At 48.7% G+C, this 21,161-nt stretch overlaps 1 protein-coding gene across 3 annotated transcripts; it reads left to right on the top strand.

Annotated features, from left to right (window-relative positions):
* Positions 1–1,644: 1,644 nt before the first annotated feature.
* On the top strand, positions 1,645–13,354 carry Kcne1 (potassium voltage-gated channel subfamily E regulatory subunit 1). Of its 3 annotated transcripts, none has more exons than XM_045150204.1 (2): positions 1,645–1,809; positions 11,480–13,354. In XM_045150204.1, exon 2 carries the CDS (start codon positions 11,531–11,533, stop codon positions 11,918–11,920), a length of 390 nt encoding a protein of 129 aa, XP_045006139.1. In that variant the 5' UTR covers positions 1,645–1,809; positions 11,480–11,530; the 3' UTR covers positions 11,921–13,354. The 3 variants fall into 3 exon arrangements, with proteins under 3 accessions (XP_045006139.1, XP_045006138.1, XP_045006140.1); XM_045150203.1 differs by having other exon boundaries at positions 1,648–1,805; XM_045150205.1 differs by lacking the exon at positions 1,645–1,809 and adding an exon at positions 2,296–2,350.
* Positions 13,355–21,161: the final 7,807 nt, after the last annotated feature.

The following is a 21,161-nucleotide window of genomic DNA, read 5'->3' as shown; positions in this document are numbered from 1 at the left end:
GTGTCGGGCATAGGCAGGGCCCTGGGTTAAAGCAAACCTAAGCTGTCTGACAAGAAGGCCCCAGGCTATGGAGAGGTCGCAGCAGCCTGAACTGCCAAGTATATCTCAAGACCTGACCGGCAGGGGAGCTCCTCCCCCCATTCTCAGGGGTTGCAGTGAGCCAGGATTCTCCCCCCATTCTTGGGGGTCACAGTGAGCTTGGACCTCAGGACAAAAATCTCAAACTCTGAGATCGGCAGGAAGTAAGGTCACTCCCTCTCCAAGCACAGGATACCTGGGCATTCAGATAAGACATAGGCTTTGCCCATAACCCTGTGGCCTTTGGCCAGTTACCTAGGAAACTCCTTATATGGTATCAGCCAGCACCTTTGCAAAGCCCCTCCCCCTGTACCATTGCCTACGTGCTGGAATGAATGTCCCCATTTGCTAATTAGGCATCAGCAAGCAACCTTGTACATCCAATCCTCTTAGGACCCTCAACTGCTTATAAACCCATTTCCCTGACAATAAACCGAGTGCTGTTCACCAAAACTGTCTCCTGAGAGTGATTCTCACATGCTCACCACCACAGTTGCCTGGGACGCCTTCCAGGGAACTGCAGCCAGCCCTAGAGGACACAGGAACCCACAGTGGTGCATGCATCTGGAATTTGTTTGCAGTGGCTGGAGGCCCTGGTGCACCATTCTTCCCCCCCACCCCCAGTGTGCATGTCTTCTCTCTCTCTCTGTCTCTCTCTCTCTCTCTCTGCTTGCAAACAAGTAAATTAATTAAAAAGAAAAAAATAGAAAAAGAAAGGTGGGTAGAAAGACCCTACCTGCGTAAGGCACAACATTGAGAAAAAGAAATCAGGGTAGTTTTCAGATAAAGCTTATATATCTTTTCTCCAATATATGTACAATTGTTGAAAAACGGAAAATATGGGGTAGCATAAATAAATCCTAGGCGAGCTGAGAACTAACAGTGTTGGCGTCAGTGGTGTGATTCCTTATGCTCTTTTGAAACGATGCCTCACATTCCATACGTAAATTTAGAGCCTGTGGTTTTTCACGTAACACTATACCCTAATGATATTCCTCGTTACACCTCACTTGTAAACGCTGCACTGATGCTGTCACATAATACTCTACCTTGCTGAGTAACATTTTACCATCCATGCCAGGCTTTGTTTTGCTATTTTCAGACGTTTGGGTTTCTCCGGATTTCCAAAGCACCTCAGTGTATGGTGGGTCGTTCCACCCACATAGGGACCACCGTACTTGCGCCTTTGCCCTCAGCAGTAGTCCTGGAATGTCATAGGTGGACCCTTGGGGGCGCCTTCGTTTGTCTCCAGGTGTCCCCAGGAGCACACTGAGACCACACGCAGGGAGAAGTGACCTTCTGAGAAGTGACACCTTGCGGGCGGGGAACCTACGTTGTGATTGTCTCTTAGCTCTTGGTTAGAAGTCTTCTGCAGCTAACACCAACCCCACTCCCCTGCAGACAGACGGCCACCCGGGCCATTATTCCTCGCTTGTTCTCCAGGCTGTCCTTGGGGGACTGCCCCTTCTCACTTTCCAGCCGGTGGTGGGCAGTGCCATGAAATTGGCTTGGTAGTCACCTGCACCATGGCGGGGCTGGCCTTGGCTAGGACAGAAAGGCGGTTCACATTGCCTCAAGAAACTTGGAGGTGGTGCCAAGGCTCCAGAGGACGGACCAGGGCTGCTGCACGCTGAGCTTCATGCCTCGTGCGCCAGGAGACAGAGCCCCTGACTTACTCGCTCTGCTCCGCAGCCTCCAGGGCTCCTCTGCTCAGGACCCAGCACCTAGTAAGTAGGTGTTTGCTCAGGACCTGCTTTCCGAGGAAGATTGGGATAAAACCCAAGCAGTCTGTCAGGCTTTTTAAACCATCTTTGGTGTGATCGGTCTGCAGATGCTTTAAGTGGTGTTTGCCCAGGGGTGGCCTTGAGTGTGTAAGGGGAATGCTCCTGTAAGGAAGGCCTTTTTCCTTGGCCAAAACTGCTTCTGCCCAGACAGATAGATCTGTTCTGCCTGCCCGCCTCTCTCCATGTCTGTTTAATGTCTTCGTGGCATTCAGAGTCCCTGCGCCCCTCAGCTTCGACCAGGGGCGCAGGGCACTAGGTGGGTTGGGGCAGGGCTGGGGATCGTGGCCGGGACCTGGGAGCGAGCGGAGCGCACAGGCCCAAGCGGGGCTGGACGCCCTGGGGGCCCCCGGGAGGCTCCGCCCCACCCCCTCGCGCCGCCGGTCGGTCCCCAGCAGGGTGTCGCCTCCCGGTGCGCCAGTCCGCAGCCCCAGCGCCAGGCGCGCGGACCGGGCTCCGCACTCCTCGGCTCTCTCGGCGCCCAGACCCGGGTAAGTCAGCGGCTCCTGGTCTCCTCTCCACAAGGCACGGGAGGCCCTGCTAGCGATCCCGGAGGGGACTCTTGGGTCCAGAGGTCAATTCAGTCTCCAGGATGCAGAGGGCGTCCTTACCCAGGCCCTGGAAGACCCGGGGACGGTTCAGCCCCCTCGCTCCTTCTTCCCTCTCTGCCTGGTCTTCACTTTACAAAATAAAGGCTGGGGAAAGATAAAATAAGTAAATAAATAACTCTTTCACCACCGCAGGCTAGCCAACACATTTTCTCATTATTATTAAGCTGTAGTTATTATTATTGTTATAGGCATTCTTGGAGAAAATTTGGAAAATACCTAAAAGCATCAAAAGGAAATTAAAACCATCCACCCTTCCATTGCTCACTGTCTCAGAGAGAGCCTTTGCAGCCCCAGCAGAGCGTCCCAACCTCGAACAGAAACGGGTTGGTTCTATTTCATACAACGTTTATTCATTCATTTTGACCAGGAAGGTCCTTGAATCTTTTGGCGGGCACCTGTGGGAAAGGCTTGGATCCCAGGGAACATGATAATCTGATCTTGATTGCAGTAATGGGAAAACTTCTAGGAAAAAAAAAAAGAGTGGCAGTCACGATGTGTGCCTTATCCACTGCGCCCTCCCTTGTGAGCTCGGAGCTCACCTGAGTCTTAGAAGCTGCTTTCAGCTCCATCAAGGAAGGCTTTGTAGCTAAGTACAGCTGTCACTTCTGGTCAGGGCGATGGGGACTTTGTTGAGTCCACGTAGTGCGGCTTGAATTCGTGTGGGAGGAGTGAGTTTCAGGCAGTGCTAACTCTGGCCAAAACTTTCTGTCTTCCTGTCCTGTTTGCTGCCCCGGCAGGTGAGGAAGGCATCCAGTGTGCCCAACCAGACAATCTTGAGATTATCCCAGAGGTGACAGATGACTAAGAATTAACTGTTTTTAAAATAAGCACGCTTCAATGATCTCAGGGGGACTTAACTGGTGTCATCCTAAGCTACTGGGGGTGAGGTGTGCCTGTGTGGTCTTTCTTTCTGGGAGCTGGAGGAAGCACTTAGGCAGGCGTCCATTCACGCTCTCATGCCTGCATGTGATGAAAGATTGCTGTGTTCCCCAGCAATCTTTCCCCAGGCGCCGGTGTGTTCTATAGTTCTCAAAGACAGAATGAAAACACGTGTGAAGACCCCTTCCCTCAAAAGCTCGCCTTGGGTGGGAAAGGTAGACATTAAACAATGAACACAGTAGCTAAGAAAACTGTTCTATAATAGCGCAGATCAGCACCACAAAGAAGGAAAAGGCAAGGTAGAGACTTTGGGGTGGAGGAGCTGGGCTGAAATGGGTGCTCTACTATGGATAAATACTAGTGGCCTCAAATCTCTTTAGGGATAAAGTGAGTTTCAGATACATACATACGATGTGGGCAATCATTTTTTTTTAATGGTCAGCTCTATTTTCGTTTTATTTATTTATTTGAAAGAGAGAGAGAAAGAGAATGGATGAGCCTGCTGCAAACTCCAGACACTTGTGCCACCTGGAATCCAACCTGGGTCCTTTGGCTTCACAGGCAGAAGCCTTAACCACTAAGCCATCTCTTCAGCACCATAGAATTTTAAATGATTTCATTTATTTGTGTGTGTGTGTGTGTGTGTGTGTGTGCGCGCGCGCGCGCGCGCGCACGCATGTGCATCAGGGACTCTTGCTGCTGCAAACATGCACCCAGCCCTATGTGGGTGGCTGGGGAATTGAATCCAGACTAGCAGGCTTTGCAAGCAAGCACCTTTAACCACTGAGCCATCTCACTAGCCCCTAATGTAAATTTTAATATGCAAAATAAGTCATAAAAAGTAAAAGAAAAAAAAAGGACTGGAGAGATGGCTCAGTGGTTAAGGCGCTTGCCTGCAAAGCCTAAGGACTCATGTTCAACTCTCCAGATCCCACATAAGCCAGATGCACAAGGTGATGAAAGCATGCAAGGTCACACGTGTGCACAAGATGGCACGTGCATCTGGAGTTTGATTGCAATGGCTGGAGGCCCTGGCACACCAATTCTCTCTTTCATAAAGACATACAAAACTCCAAAAAAAGTATAAAAAAAATCATGTACGTTTTAACATAAAAACCATACCCTGTTGCAGAATGCTTCCCATATATAATGTACTTTATAAGTTATTCCTTCCTTCCCATGGCAGTGCATCCCACTTAACCCAGCAAACCTGTATTGAGATAGTCTAGGTACTGGAATAGGAACAAGGTAGATCACAGTCTCTGGCCTGCAGAAGTTCCTAGAAGGAAATGCCCAGACAGACCTACAAATTACTCTAATTTTTTATTATTTTAAAATATTTTATTTATTTATTTGAGAGAAAAAGAAAGAGGCAGAGAGAACAGTAAGCAGGGGGCAGGGGGGAAGAGTTTGCAAGCAAACTGAAACTGCATGCACCACCTCATGCATCTGGCCTCTGTGGGTCCTGGGGAATCGAACCTGGGTCCTTAGGCTTCACAGGCAAGTGCCTTAATTGCTAAGCCAACGCCCCAGCCCCACTCCAATTCTTAATGCAGGAGAGGGAGCGACAGGCACCATGGGAGGCCAGAGCAAGCCATAGAGGGCCAGATAAGGTTCATACATAGTTTGGTATCCTTTGCAGCTTTCAAAGGACCAATAGAAATTCAGCACGCACCGCTAATAGAATTCTAGCACTCACAGAGAGGAAAGCAACAGCAAAAGGCAGAGGTGAGATCTGTGGGGTTTTGGGCCAGGCACAAGCCCGTGATAGAGAGTCTGGGGAGATCTCATTATCCCTAGCTTGACCTCCTGAGGGTTCTGTGTTTGTATTTCCGTTCATCACACTCTAGACCCCCCCCCCCCACCCACCATCAGTCACCTCTGAAGCGCTCTGAGAAGCTCTTGCAAGTAAGGCCAGGTGTTCAGGAGCCATAGCCTACATCCAGCCTGGAGGTGGAAGAAAACTAGTGTCCTGATCTGTGAGGACAGTGGTTCTAGGCTTCTGCATAGTTTGAACTCCTTGAGAGACCCTGGCCACCTCTGTGCCCCTACAACTCTGGGGAGAAGGGAAGAATAGAGAGCTAAGACAGCCAGCCTCTTCTTCCCTGGAAGGGTCTGGAATCGCCAATTGGCTTCTTTCCCGCTAGGAGGGGTGACATAGTCTGTGTGTTTCCACAGTTAGGACATGGGGTTGAAATACAGATGAAAATCAGACAATTGTTTCCAATGAAAATCTTCTCAGAATTCAAAAATTTGTTCACCCAAATTAGGCCAATCCATAACTGCTTTCTGCGAACTCTGCTTCTCAATAGGTAGAGCCAAATGATTTCATGGCTGTGTCTGTGAGTTTTGCTTAAGGAATGCTCTTTCGAGGAAACGTTCCAGGAATTCTGTTAATAGTAAGATGCACCCTTCGGTTAAGATTCATGTAGGCCTGAAAAGAGCTGGAAACTGGATCCTAGCTCTAATCATATCCTCCTGCCTCCTGGCCTTTCCAGAGCCCAGCCCACCTAGAAGGAAACTCCACCCAGGGAGTACACCATTACTTCCTTAGAAAGACCGTGGCCAGTGCTGGAAAAGTCTCTGTTCTAGAAGCTTCCAGACTGTTGTCAGTACTAATGGGTACCCAGCCAGAGCATGGGGTTGGGGGTACAGAAGGTTGGTGTTTGTGGGAGACCACGAGGGGTTCTCAGCTCACTTCTCTCTTCTTGGTGCACCTTGAGCCCTGTTCCTGGGTGATTTCTGGCCGGTCAGCAGCTCTGAGTCTCAGCTTTAAAAGGTGGGGGGACCACAAATTAGGAGGGCTGTGTTCATGCCTCAAAATGGGGCAGATGCAGAAACTTCTAGAAATCCTCTTTCCATGTCCAGTGAGACCCAGTTTGAGAGTATCTGGCACAGGCTTAGCATTAGGCTGGTTTAGTCTGGAGCTGGGCATCCCTGGCTCCCATCACTACGGTCTTCCCCACCCCCTTACTCTCTGTGTAAGTGGCACAAAACTGTGACTCTCTTTGGGCAGGAGTGTGGAGACAAGGGATGGGGGGGGACAACTTCTTTTTTTAAATTAGTTAATTTATTTGCAATCAGAGAGAGAGAGAGAGAGAATGGGCACACCAGGACCTCCAGCCACTGCAAACGAACTCTAGATGCATGTGCCCCTTGTGCATCTGGCTTACGTGGGTCCTGGGAAATCGAGCCTGGGTCCTTTGGCTTCTCAGGCAAATGCCTTAACGGCTAAGCCATGTCTCCAGCCTGGGGACAACTTGTTGTTAATGGTGTGTTTAGGTAAGAAGTCAGTCCTCACTTATGAAATCCATTTGTACCCGACAGAAGTACCTGCATCCTCAGGGCCTTTGAGCCTGAATCATCTGTCTCCTCCCCACAAGGTCCTAGCAACTCCCTTTTCTATACTTAGGAAACAGAAGTTGATAGCTAAAAGATTAAATTTCAAATGTGATTTTTTTGATAAGACAGATGACTTTGGGCAAATCACCTCCATGGAGTACAGGTTTCTGTAAATTAACATGGCTGAATTCATTGTTCTCCAAATCCATTTGAGTCCAGCAGTCTGACAGCAGAGCCACTGAGCATGTGGGCACTTTGACATTGCGATACACTTGAACTTGGAGGATCTGACACAAGCTCCCGAATGGCACGCAGACTGGAACTCGTGTCGCTCACACCAGGACAGCTATCATACGGACATTGCCGAGCTTCTCTGAAGTCTCATTATGCAAAGTACCTCAGTGGCTCAGCCTGCAGGGCATAGAGGGGGCATTGTCGTAAAAGCAGGGCAGTAAGTTAAATGTAAAGTAGGAAAACCCCTTTAAAATGCAAACTTGTTATTTGAATGGTAGTTGATTTAGTTAGCTTTTCTGGCCCAGCACAAATCTCTGACAAGACAGTCATAATTTAATGTGCTGGCATAAGGTAGAGGGGACAGCCGAGGTCATGGCAAAGGCGCTAACTTCAGTCTGGAGACTTCTCTTCAGACTGTACTAGAGGCATGAAAGAGCTGGAAAACAAGTGATAAGTGAACAATGGACCATAAAAACATGTTTTATTGGCTGGGCATGGTGACGCACGCCTTTAATTCCAGCACTGGGGAGGCAGAGGTAGGAGGATCACCTTGAGTTCGAGGCCACCCTGAGATACATAGTGAATTCCAGGTCAGCCTGAGCTACAGTGAGACCCTACCTACATGGCAGTTGGAAACCCTCTTATTCCTTTTAACACCATCCATCACATGTGACTGCATCTCTGCCATTTGTCATGCAACGGGACACTTGGCCTGTACTAAGAGGGCCAGGAGTAAATGCCTTTTTCGTTAAAGATGTCTGTAGAGTTGGCAGTTAATGCTGAGATTTGTCAAATAGCCCTTTCAAAATACTTGTGAAATATCAAAACAAGTAAATTGATCTACCTAATTAAAAAAAAAAAAGTTTTATGCAAGACAGAAAAGCTGGTTAATTTTTAAAGATTCTACCCCACAGACCAGGTATCTTCAATCTGAAAGCAAAGGTCAATTGAGAGTTGGTCGAGTTGTTTGTTTATAACTGAAAACCTATAAAAAATTTACTTTAGGGTTGGAGAGATAGCTTGGGGGTTAAGGCACTTGCCTGCGAAGTTTAAGAACTCACATTCAACTCACATAAGCCGGACGCACAAGGGGACACATGTGTGTAAGGTTGCACATGCACACAAGATGGCGCACCTGTCTGGAGTTCGCTTACAGTGGCCGAGACCCTGGTTCTCAACCAAGTGACATTTTGGATCTCCAAATGCAGCCCACCATCATCCACATGGTCACTAGTCTATAAGAACTCCCTGAAGAGTAATTGGTACCAGGTTTCTCTGTCTATGTGGTCTCTCTGGGATTTTAGAAATAAACTTATGACAGCTCAAGGCTTGCTCATTTCTGGGGTGTGGGAGGAGGCAGTTCTATGCATTCCTGAGTGCCAGCAAGTTGTCTGGGGAGAAACAGTTGAGCTTTGATTTTGCCAGATGAGTCCTGCCTGCCCTTGTGGTCAGAATACCCCATCCAGGCCTCCACACACACTCGAAAACCATCAGAAAGGCCACAGTCAAGTTTTACCTGTCATTCATGATGGCTTTATGTTTGATTTTGTCCATAAGGTAAAAAAGAAAGAGAGCCACAGTGGTCAGCTATGGGCAAAGCCAGACCGAAACCTCCAAAGCCCCAAATCCTTGGGCTGCAATTTCCTGTCGAGGTAGAAAACCCAATAAACCGATTGCGTTTGTTAGTTTCCGTGCCTATGACAAATGCCTGAGGAGAAAGCTGCCTGGGGAAGGACTGATTGTGACTAACACTCTGAACCCATGATTCCTGGGGTCCATGGCTTCGGGGCAGTGGGGATAGGCCAGCATGGGTGAGACCTCATGGTGTGGCAGGGCCCGTGTTTCTCCTTCAAAGGTCCTTCCAAAGAGGCCTCACTCTGCAACTCTACCCATCTCCTGATAGTCTATTTAAACTTCGAATCCACTGCAGATTTAATCAATTAAATCAGAGCTCTCATGATATAATCATCTCAAAAAAGAAAAAATGTCCTCACAGAAACATCCAGGAATGCATGGGCTTCACTAATCCTTAGGTCTCTTTTATTAGTATTAATTTGAATTTTCCCTGAATGTGTGCGTACGTATGTGTGCATGTTCTTGCGTGTGAGTTCAGGCCCACGCATGCCACAAAGTGCAGGTGAAGGTCAGAGGAGAACTTTCAGGAAATGGTCCTCCCCTTCCACCTGGTTTGAAGCAGGCTCTCTCTGCTCCTTGTCGTTGATAATGTTCACTGCTGCATTCACAAGGTCCAGGGCAATTCTCCTCTCTCTCCCTCCCATTGCTCTGTAGCATGCTGGGTCACTGCCACGTGTATGCTCCCACAGGAGCAGCCGGGGAGGGCATGAAAGAGCCAACAGTGGCCGGGCGTGGTGGTGCACACGCCTTTAATCCCAGCACTCAGGTGGCAGAGGTAGAAGGATCACTGTGAGTTCAAGCCTACCCTGAGACTACATAGTGAATTCCAGGTCAGCCTGGACTAGAGTGAAACCCTACCTCAAAAAAAAAAAAAAAAAAAAGAGCTAACAGTGGAGCCCCAAGGTGCAGCAATATTTGAGCCAGAGAGCCCTTGGAAAGGTGCAAACTGTCTTCACCTGGAGCTGGAGAGATGGCTCTGTGGCTGAAGGTGCTTCCTTATAAAACCTGCTGGCCTGGGTTCAGTTATCCCCAGCAAACCACATAAAAGCAGGTGGGCATAAATTTGCAGCAGCAAGAGACCCTGGTATGCCCATACATACACACACATGCACATACACACTCAAATTTAAAAATCAAAATAGGGGCTGGAGAGATGGCTTAGCGGTTAAGCGGCTGCCTATGAAGCCTAAGGACCCCGGTTCGAGGCTTGGTTTCCCAGGTCCCACATTAGCCAGATGCACAAGGGGGCGCACGCTTCTGGAGTTCGTTTGCAGTGGCTGGAAGCCCTGGCATGCCCATTCTCTCTCTCTCTCCCTCTGTCTCTCTGTGTCTGTCGCTCTCAAATAAAAAAAAAATAATAAATAAAAGTGAATAAAAATCAAAATAGTATTCCACTAGTCAGTCAATTAAACTAATTCTGTGAAGAAGCAGATCTGGATCTATTGGGAGGAGGAGCTGGGTGTCTGGAATTAATAGTTGTCCCAGACATGATGGTGTTCGTCTTTGGGGAAATAAGCAGAGCAAACAAGTCAGTATTTGACATAGGTTCTAAGCAATAGTTGCATGTAAGGAAATGCACACACACACACACACACACACACACACACAGAGAGAGCTACATGAGTGGGCCACCAAAACATGGTGATTAGGTAAAGACACCCAAAGAGATATGTGACCAATCAATACCAATTTGTTACTAAAAGCATGTATATACATCACAAAAATCTACATCAACAGAACAGATACTGGGGTAACTCACTCCAATGGCCACCTGTGGACAGTGTGGGGGAATGATGAATGGAATCTGCTTCTCCATTGATCAAGAGAGTAGATCCACAGAGTGGCACAAAAGTCCGGAGTTAGTTTACTGTGGCTGGAGGCCCTGGCGGGCCCATTCTTTCTCTGCCTCTCTGTCTCTCTGTCTCTCTCTCTCACACACATTAATTAATTAAATATTTAAAAAAAGAGAATGAGGGGGCAGGTCCACAATGGAACATGCCTTGGACTGATGAGCATGTCCACTCCCCTCTTTCATCTTACATTCTAAAGAGTTGTGTTCATATGCAGGTTTCATGGCCAATACATAGTGTGCGTGTGTCCATGTGTGCTACTGTGCATGTGTTGGTGAAGGTGTGTGCATGTCACAGCACACGTGGCAATCAGAAGATAACGTTTGGGTGAGGCCTTGCCTTTCTGCCTCATTGGAGGCAGGGTCTCTCTCTCTCTCGCCCTCTCTCTCTCTCTCTCTCTGTCTCTCTCTCTCTCTCTCTCTCTCTCTCTCCCGCTCTCTCTGACTCTGCTGCTGTCCTTTGCTATACCTTTGCTATACTTTCCACAGTCTTCCAGGAAATTTTCCTGTCTCCGCCTCCCATCAGGCTAGCTGCCGTGCAGGGATCGCAGCAGCCCACTGTGGCTTCCAGGTTTTTTTTACAGACACTCTGGGCATTCGACTTGGGGACTTAGACTTGAGTGGTGAGCGCTTTATCCACTGAGCAATGTCCCCAACCCTCAAATACAAACTTCGTGTGCATATAGGTGTGCAGGGTGCATGTGTGTGCGCACACACGTTTGTATATATGGGAACATATGTGCAGATGCATGCAGAGGCCAGAAGTAGACATCACTGAGCCTCAAATTCACTGAGTCAGCTACACTAGCTGGCCAGCAAGCCCAAGGGATCCACCTACCTCGGCCTCCCCAGCGCTGAAATTACAGGCACAGCACCTCTGTGCTTGGCAATTTATCTAGGTACCCAGGACCCAGACTCAGGTCCTCATGCTTGTATGCCAAGCACTGTACCCTCAAAGCTATCTCCCAAGCCCCCTAATGTTTGGTTGTTTTTTTTTTTTAATTTCAATCTACTTTTATTTAGTATTTATTTTTTATTTTATTTTATTATCTATTATTTATTTTTTTTAGGAAGTGTGCCTCGGTGTGCGCTTCGCAGCAGTGGAACACCAAAGCCCAAGAATGGCGCTGCCCAATTCCACGACCGCCACGCCCTTCCTGACCAGCCCGTGGCAGGAGACGGTTCCACAGGGCAGCGACGGGTCGGGCCTGGCCCGCGGATCCCCGCTCCGGGAGGAGGGCCAGCTGGAGGCGCTCTACATCCTCATGGTGCTGGGTTTCTTTGGCTTCTTCACCCTGGGCATCATGCTGAGCTACATCCGCTCCAAGAAGCTGGAGCACTCGCACGACCCGTTCAACGTGTACATCGAGTCGGACGCCTGGCACGAGAAGGACAAGGCTTTCTTCCAGGCGCGCGTTCTCGAAAGCTGCAGGGCCTGCTGCGTCCTGGAGAACCCGGTGGCCGTGGAGCAGCCGCGCACTCGCCTTCCCGAGCCGACGCCTCCGTCCTGAGCTCCCCGGACAATTCCCCCCGCATCGCTCTAGCCGCACGCCTCCCCTATTCTGTACCGGAGGGACACAGGGATGATTTGATGGTACGGTTTTGTCTAAAATCACATTCCTTCCGGAACAGACTCTAAGTTTGTTCCCTAATATCTGTCCTTGTCTTTTTCAACCTCGCAGAAGCCTAGACTACATGGCCTCTAAGCATACAGGCTGCCTTCCCCCTGCCCCCTGTGACTGCAAAGTTAGCAAGGGCACGTGGCTAAGTTCTGGCCAGTAGTCATGGAAATGATAAATTTAGTTTCCAAGTAATCTTGGAAAAGGGCAAGGGCGTGTCCTCCACGTTCCTTGTCGCCCTTCCCGGTGAAGGGACGTGGACAGGTGTTGAGCGGTTTTGACTGGAAGAAAGCGTGCTCTCAGATACAGAACAAGAGTCCGGGGGCCCTGAGCAAGATCATATGGCCAATGCCTCCCCCCCCCCCCCACCTTCCTGGATTGCCCACCTGATTGGAGCTCACAGAAAAAAAAAAAAATGAGCTTCCTTTAGCCACTGTGATTTTGGTCTGTGCTAATTGATCACAGACAATATGGTAGACTCCCTGCCTTGTAGGGATGCATGCCCAAGCGTGTCACAAGGGACCCTGCTCTTTGTCAGCTCCATGCTCACCACGGGGGCTCTGCCCTCTCTCTGCCCTGCCCCACCCCATCATCAGTTACTCTAGTACTTGGTGAGGAATGCTTTGGATCCCAGGGTCCTTTGAAACGCAAGTGAAATCCACAATCCTCCTCACCCCCAAATGCACAGGGACATAGCCTTTTGCCCACTGTCTTAGGAGTTAATGACCCACTGGAGCCCAGCAGCGGCTGCTGGCAGCGGTGACCCCTGTGTGAGCCAGATCCTGCTTCAGACAGACACCTGTTGCCCAGACTGAAGGACAGGAGGGTTGGAGAGGGACCCAGAACACTCACGACTCGCAGTGTGCCGCACCGGTGACCCACTGACCTTGATAATCCCCACACAGGGACGGGTGGGTCCTTATCACCAGTTCACTTTCCCCCACTGAGATTCCTGTGCCTTTTAAGGTAGAGGAGATTCCAGGAACTTCACAGCCTCCTGCCCTTGAAGGACCAGGCGTCACACCCACTTCCCAGACTGAAAATCTCTTATCTCTTCCTCCTCTCTCCCTCTCACTGTGAAAGGGAGAAGGGGAGAGGCGTGGGGGGAGGGGGTAGCGGGGAGATGAATTGAGCCACAGATTTTCAAATGCCTCTTACTGTATTTTATAATTAGATTTTATATCCGTAGAGTACTTGTCATGTGTCAGATACGATCCTCGGCCCTTCACAAATAGGATCTTAATGGATATTTTGCATGAAATATTTGTGTTTATTGCATAGAAAAGTAGCTTAAGATTGTTTTTAAATTAAAGGTTTTTATCATGAGCTCATGTTGTATTCTTTTAGTATCATTGTAGTACTTTTAGACTAGGAACACTGTGTTTAAGGGGCTCTGGGGAAGCAGCCTCAGGGCTTTGGGTAAGGAGACTGTGATTGCCTGGGGTGGTTAAGTCAGCCATTAACACAGACTGGAGAATCATGGGCCCCTGTCATGTCTGCAGCTCAAAAGCAAGAGGCCAGAGCCTCAGAAGGCAATGGTGGCAAACTGTGGCACCCTTCTCCCTCGTAAAACGATGGGGCTCTCAAGAGCTGTCATTTGCAGCCATGGGAAATGCACACAAAATCTTGATGGGATTCCGGCTTTGTTTGTTTGTTTGTTTTTCAAGGTGAAGTTTCACTCTAGCCCAGGCTGACCTGGAATTCACTATGTAGTCTCAGGATGGCCTTCGACTCATTGTGATCCTCCTATCTCTGCCTCATCTTTAAAGGTGTGTGCCACCACGCCCGGCTGATTCTGGCTTTTTAAAGAGGAACTGTGAAGCCTCCTGGCTTCTACATGTTGTCGAATTTTTCAAAATCATGTGAGCCAAACAATCAATGACCTTGAGCTGGAGTGTGGTTTGCTGTGAAATGCCCCCCATAGGTTCTCGCTTTGAACACTTGGTCCCCAGGTGGCTGTGCTGTCCTGGAAGGTTGTAGAACCTTTAGGAAGTGGAACATGGCTGAATGAAGTAGGTCGTTGAGGGGGGTCCTTGAGGGATTGTAGCCTGGTCTTGCTTTTGTCGGCTCTCTGCTCCCTGACTTTGAGCGAAATGTGACCAGCCACCCCATGTTATTGCTGCATGCCTTCCCCCCCATGATCCACTGCACTAATTCTCAACCTGTGACTCAAAATAAATTCATCCTTCCTCCTTCCTCCCTCCCTTCTTTCCTTTCTTTATTTACTTCTTGTCAGGTTTTTTGTCATAGCAACAATAAAAGAAATAAGAAGACAATCTATTGCTGGGTGTGGTGGCGCACATCTTTAATCCCAGCACTCGGGAGGCAGAGGTAAGAGGATCGTCGTCAGTTCGAGGCCATCCTGAGACTACATAAAGAAATCCAGGTCAGCCTGGGCTAGAGTGAGACCCTATCTCGAAAAACCAAAAAAAAAAAAGACAATCTTTGTTTTAAAGAGAAAGCAGCTCTCAGGTGGCCCCAGACCTGATAGAAAGTGCTTTGATTTGAGGGTGATCTGTCCACAGTGTTGGGGATTCCTTCACCGTCAGAGGGGAGTTGGTGAGGTCGTGGACCCTTTAAGAACTGGGGCCCAGCAGGGGTGATTAGCAAATGAGAGGTGCTGACCTTAGAAAGGATTAATGTAGTTTTCTTGGATCTCCAGTTATTTTCAATGACCTCGGTAGCTTTACAAGCCAGACTGACTCTCTGGCCTCATGTTTTGCTGCATGACCTCTTCCTGTCTTGTGTACCTCGTCCGGGATGCTTCTACCTCAGGGCATAGCCAAGAATGTCCTAGCTACAGGCTGACCACAGAAGGCTGCCTGATCTTTAACCATCTGCCTTGAAAACTGTGAGCTGACTAGGCCTCTTTTCTTTAAACACTGTTCAGCTCAAATATTTTGTTACAGCAGTGGAAAATAAACTAACACAGAAAGCATAAACAGCATCTCAAGGGAGACCCTGGCCCACCACACTGGCAGGAGCAGGCAGTTTCCCCAGGGTGGTCCCAGCTCGGGGAGCCCTCAGGCCCGTGACTCACTGTCACCATAGGTGTGGACATTAGAACACTGATGCTTCTGGCACTGTTGTGATTAGTGACCGGGATCTGGCCTGAGAAGATGGATTTGCCTTACACGCCAGCGATTTGGGCTTCTGAGCCGCCCATAGGACCCAGGTGGATGTGGATGAGCCCAAGTTAGCCAACATGAAGAATGCCATTTTCCCCCTCACCACTCTAGCTAATAGGATGAATGGATCCAAACTTTCCCAGAGTAGACATGTGGTATGCATTGTCCCAAACAGTGGGCTTGGAAGAGCGAGGCGGAGGTTGCTAGAGTTGGTATGGAGAGGTCAGTAGAAGATTTAAGGCTCAGTGAGGCTCAAGGGCATACCCAAGGTCACTGGTAGTTCAAAGGAGAATGGCAGTAGGTCCTCTGCTTTCCCAAACCCCAGTCCCCACCCTTCTGGAGGCCAGAAGGAGCAACAGGGTGACACTAATAAAAGAAATCTCCACTGGCCACAAAACTATAGACTAGCCACGTGTGGTGGCAGACACCTTTAGTCCCAGCATTCAGGAGGCAGAGGTAGGAGGATTGTCGTGAGTTCAAGACCACCCTGAGACTCCATAGTGAATTCCAGTTCAGCATTGGCTAGAGTGAGACCCTACCTCAAAACAAACAAACAAACAAAAAGTAAAGACAGTGAGCATTGTGGAAAATGGAGGGAGGAAAAAAAAAAAAAGAAAATGAAGGGAGATTCAAATCTGATGGTTTTAATTTTTCATATACGTTGACCCAAGTTGATAATTTTTAATGAGATATCACTTAGTCATTAGAATTAATTCTTTCAAAGGCACTAAAACCATCAATACTGGATACCCAGATGGTGGCTTACACAGGTAAGGAGTAGTTCGAAGTATGACCAGGTCATTAAAAATAAATATATAAAACAGGAATGGGATAATGGCTCAGTGGCAAAGTGCTCACCACACAAGCACGAAGACCTGAGCTCAATCCCCAATACCCACATAAAGACCAGACAGGGTAGCACATGCCGCTGAGCATAGAGCTTGGGAGGCAGAGACAGGAGACTCCCTGAGGCCCATGGCTAGCTAGTCTAGATGAACTAGTGAGCCCCAGACCAGTGTGTCAACAAATAAGGTAGAGAGCAGTTAGAGAAGTCCCCAGTGTTAACTTCTGCCTCTCCATGCAAGCACACACAGTGCACATGCACCCACTCAATAGACATGCATGTGCACAAACATGCGTGCACACATATACCCATGACAAGAAAATAAAGCAGATTAGGCCACGGAGAAGAAGCAAGCTGCAGAAGCAAGCATGTGATGTGAAATGCTGTCTTTCTACTTACCTCCGCGCCTGGGTCCCCTCAGGACACTCTCATAACTCAACAGTATCACAAACATTAGAAAACAGTTGAAGGGCGAGAAATCTTGTATTTCCCTCAGAATCTCCAGGCAAGGCCTGGAGTGCAGATATTGAATGGCCCGTCTCAGTTCCACGTCAGTAGGGGACTTTACTGACACAAGCAAGTCAGAAATCCTAAACCAGGCTAGTGGAGCTGAGGAAAGGTTAGGAGGCCTAAGGACCAATAAAATGCCTAGAAGTTTCAAAGGGACTGATAAGTGTTGATTAATTCTACTACGTGGTCATTGACATGTAAAAAAAATGTGACAGGACACATATTTAGAGCCAAGTGCTCAATCCCTGTCTCTAACCGAGGTCAGCAAAGTGGTAGCCACATGTCATAAATTATTACCCAAAGTACTAGATTTTTCGCTTGAATAGGACTTCTGGCTGTGGCTGCCCCCTGGTGGCCATATTGAGGATATTTCTTAATGCACTGGGAGCCCTGAGCTGCTAAGTGGGTGTCTGCTTGGGGCTGGGTGATGTATTCTCAATGTCTTTAGACGCTCTTGCAAGGCCAGTGTTCTGTTCAGCCATCAAGGCTGATGTCGTCTTTAACTTCCTGGTGCTGGGCTAAGCGTCCAACCCAAAGCAGCCAATGGGAGGAAAGATTTTATTTGGTTTACAGTCTGGTCCTTCATGAAGCTTCTTTTTTTTTTTGGTTTTTCGAGGTAAGGTCTCATTCTAGCCCAGGCTGACCTGGAATTCACTATGGAGTCTCAGGGTGGCCTCGAACTCACGGCGATCCTCCTACCACTGCCTCCCGAGTGCTGGGATTAAAGGCGTGCGCCACCACGCCCAGCTAAGCTTCTTGATGGCAGGGAAAAGCTTGGCATGAGCAGAGGCCAGACGTCACCTCTGCCAAGGCAGGTGAGAAAGAGCGGCAAGAGAGTGAGCTGAGCTCTGGCAAAGGGATCTGGCTATTCCACCCCTAAGCCAGCCCCTGACAACACACCTCCCCCAGCAAGGCTCCACCTCCCAAATCGCCATCAGCTGGGAACTAAGCTTTCAGAAACACACGTGTTTATGGGGGAATAACTAGTTCAAACCACCACAGCTGGGGAGATAGGCCCCACCAGGCTCAGTGCTATGAAATAGGGGGCTGGATGTCCAGAGGGAAGCCTTGGTCCTCATATGTGTTGTGAGGTATCTCTGAGGAGGGACCCTGGCACCACAGCCCAGATCTCTTGGAAAGAGGTCCAGATGAAGGTTCAGCCCTGAGTGAGACACCACCCCCTCCGGGGCTCAGGAATCATCTCAGAGGATGGAACAGAAAGACTCTAATAAAGAGTTGGGGCGGGGGGGGGGGGTGCTTTGGGCCGTTGACCTCTGGCCATGACAAGGCCATTGAACTCATCCCATATGTGGCGATATGCCACACCTGCACGCCATGGGGCCAGTCAACATTCTGTGGTAGATAAGGGAGGGCACTTGCGGGAACACTCCTCGCCCTAGCGAGCGAATGACAGCTAAAGGACAGGGTCTGGGATAACTGGCAATGAACACGGGAAAGAATGGCGTGCACACACACTCTGGAACGGAGGAGGTAGGACAGCCTATGCTTCCAGGATATTTTTGCGTGTGAGGGGGATGGGTGTCTATGTGTGCTCATGTGGGAGTATATGTGCATGTGTGTGAGCATGCATGTGGAGGAGGCCCAAGGTCAACATTGGGTGGCATTCTCAACATTCGCCATTGTATTACTATTCTTTTTGTTATTTTAAACGTCTGAATCTTACTTATTCATTTATTTGAGAGAGAGAGAGAGAGAGAGAGAATGGGCATGTCAGAGCCTCTAGCCACTGCAAACAGAGCAGTTAAGTGCTTGCCTGCAAAGCCAAAGGACCCAGGTTTGAATCCCCAGGACCCACATAAGCCAGATGCACAAGAGGTCACATGCATCTGGAGTTCGTTTGCATTGGCCAGTGGTCCTGGCACACCCATTCTCTCTCTCTCTTTCTCTCTCTCTACTTGCCTATTTCTCTCTCTTTTCAAATACATAAATAAAGATTAAAAATGTGAATTTACTTGCAAGCAGAGAGAGAAAGAGATAATGGGCATGCCAGGACCTCTAGCCACTACAAATGAACTTCAGATGCATGCATCACTTTGTGCATCTGGCAGACATGGGGAATCAAACCCTGGTCATTAGTCTCTACAGGCAAGCACCTTAACTGCTGAGCCACCTCTCCAGCCCTCCATCTTAGTTTTTGTGACAAGGTCTCTTGCTGACCTTGGAGCTCACTGTTTTAGCTAGATGAGCGGCTCAGTAAGCCCCGAGGATTCTCCAATGTCTTGCCGCCCCAGCAGAGAGATTACAGATGTGTGCTGCTGTGCTGGCATTATGTAAGTCCTGGGGATCCAAACTTAGGTCCCCAAGTATGCCAGGCAAGTGCTTCGCTCACTGAGCCATCTCCCCAGCCCTCGGCTACTTTTTAAAATGTCTCTCTGCCAGAAAGAGTAAGTGAATAGTTGATTTAATTTGCTAGGGCTACCATAGCATATTAGCATAGCACTAGAGGTCAAGACCACAGAAGTTCATGATTTCACTGCTCTGCAAGCCAGAAATGCAAAATGAAGCTGTTCCCAAGGCCATGCATCTTCTACGAGCTTGCCCTCTTCCAGCTCCTGGTGGTCCTTCGCACTCTTTGGCTTATGGCTGTGACATTATAATCTTCACTCCAATTTTAGGGAATGTTTTCCTCTCCTGTGTTTCTGTGGGGCACTGGGGGTGGGTCTTGAGGTTTTATAGCCCAGTCCCACTTCCTGTTTGTGCTCTGCTTTTGAACCATATGCTGAACTGATGCTGCCTTGCCTTGCCTGTCATGAGATTCCTCATTGAAACTGTAAGCTGAAAATAAAGGCTTTCCTATAAGTTTTGGCAATATTGGCCCCAAAACTATCATACATATTATGGGGTATGCAACCAGAAGAGCCACTGGTGATTGGCCCTGTGAGAACAGTCAACCTAAGGCCACCCCAACTGAACATATTCCACAAATCTTTGCAGAAAATTTGCCTCTTAAGCTGGGCATGGTGGTGCATGTCTTTAATCCCAGCATTTGGGAGGCAGAGGTAGGAGGATCTCCATGAGTTCAAGGCCACCCTGAGACTACATAGTGAATTATAGGTCAGCCTGAGCTAGAGTGAAACCCTACCTCGGAAAAAAAAAAAAAAAAAGAGGGCTGGAGAGATGGCTTAGCAGCTAAGTGCTTGCCTGTGAAGCCTGAGGAGCCCGGTTTGAGGCTCAGTTCCTCAGGACCCATGTTAGTGAGATGCACAAGGGGGTGCATGCATCTGGAATTCGTTTGCAGTGCCTGGAAGCCCTGGCACACCCATTCTCTCTCTCTCTCTCTCTCTCTCTCTCTCTCTCTCTCTCTCTCTCTGCCTCTTTCTCTCTCTGTCACTCTCAAATAAATAAATAAAATAAACAAAAAACCTCTTAAGCATAGGGATATCAGAATTTGAGTGTGCATGTGTTTTTACCTTAGTTTATTGCTTTTCGTACCATGGCTTTTTGTATGTGCGTGTGAAAAATCCACATATCCTGTCATGGTTATGCTAAACTATGTTAGCCAAGGCACGGCAGGGCTGCTCCACGGCGCCCTCTGTTGGAAAGTCCTTGCACTGGACACCTAGGGAATCTGTTCGGGGCAGCTGCTTCAGTAGCCTGTTGTAGCGCTTTCTCGCCACAGGGGGCAGAGTATCGCTCGGTAACACCCAGCCCTGTGGAGCCAAAATTCCTCCTGCGGGTCTCTGATTGCAGACACTAACTAGAGTTCAGGCGGTGTCAGCGCGGGGCAGTCCACACCAGCAGAGCCTGCAGTGCTGAGTCAGAGAGAGACTGAAGTGTCAAACTCCAAACGGTTCCTACCGGTTCAAGTCAGAGCAGCTGACTTTGCCGAGCTGTTATTCTCCTTCCACAGTGCAGATCTGACTTACACAGGAGAGCACTCCAACAAGAAAATGCAAATCACGGCTGGAGAGATGGCTTAGCCATTAAGGCGTTTGCTTGCAAAGCCTAAGGACCCAGGTTCAATTCTCCAGGTCCCATGTAAGCCAGATGCACGTGGTGGCACATGAATCTGGAGTTCATTAGCAGTGGCTGGATGCCCTGGCGTGCCCATTCTCTCTCTCCCTCTCTCTGTCACTAATAAATAAAAAAAAAAAAATCTTAAAAAAAAAAGAAAATGCAAATCAGGCACATGGACAGATTTAAAATGCACGAAAGCAAGAATTTCGCTGACTCGGGGCTGGAGGGATGGCTTAATGGTTGAGGCACTTGCCTGCAAAACCTAATGACCCAGGCTCCATGCCCCAGTACCCACATACAGCCAGATGCACAAAAGTGCGCATGTGTCTAGAATTCATCTGCAGCAGCTGGAGGCCCTGGAATGCCCGTTCTGTTTGTCTCCTCTATTTCTCTCTGCTTATAAATAAAAATAACTTTAAAAATATTTCTAAAAAAATAATTTCACTGACTCCCTGCCAGAGTTAATATGTTCGTTGCAAATGTGTGTGTGTGTGTGTGTGTGTGTGTGTGTGTGGTGCATAGAAGCGAGAAGTCATCAGTTGCCTTCCTCAGTCTTTTCTCCACCTTATTCTTTGAGACAGGGTCTGTGACTGAACCCCGTAGAGCTCACTGACTCTACGAGACCAGCTACGAGGGAGCCCCGGCGATTTCCTGTCTCCACCTCGACAGTGCA

This window comes from Jaculus jaculus, chromosome 5 (genome assembly GCF_020740685.1).
Source record: "Jaculus jaculus isolate mJacJac1 chromosome 5, mJacJac1.mat.Y.cur, whole genome shotgun sequence".
In the NCBI taxonomy this organism is placed as follows: domain Eukaryota; kingdom Metazoa; phylum Chordata; class Mammalia; order Rodentia; family Dipodidae; genus Jaculus; species Jaculus jaculus.
This window is presented reverse-complemented; position numbering and strand designations above follow the sequence as displayed.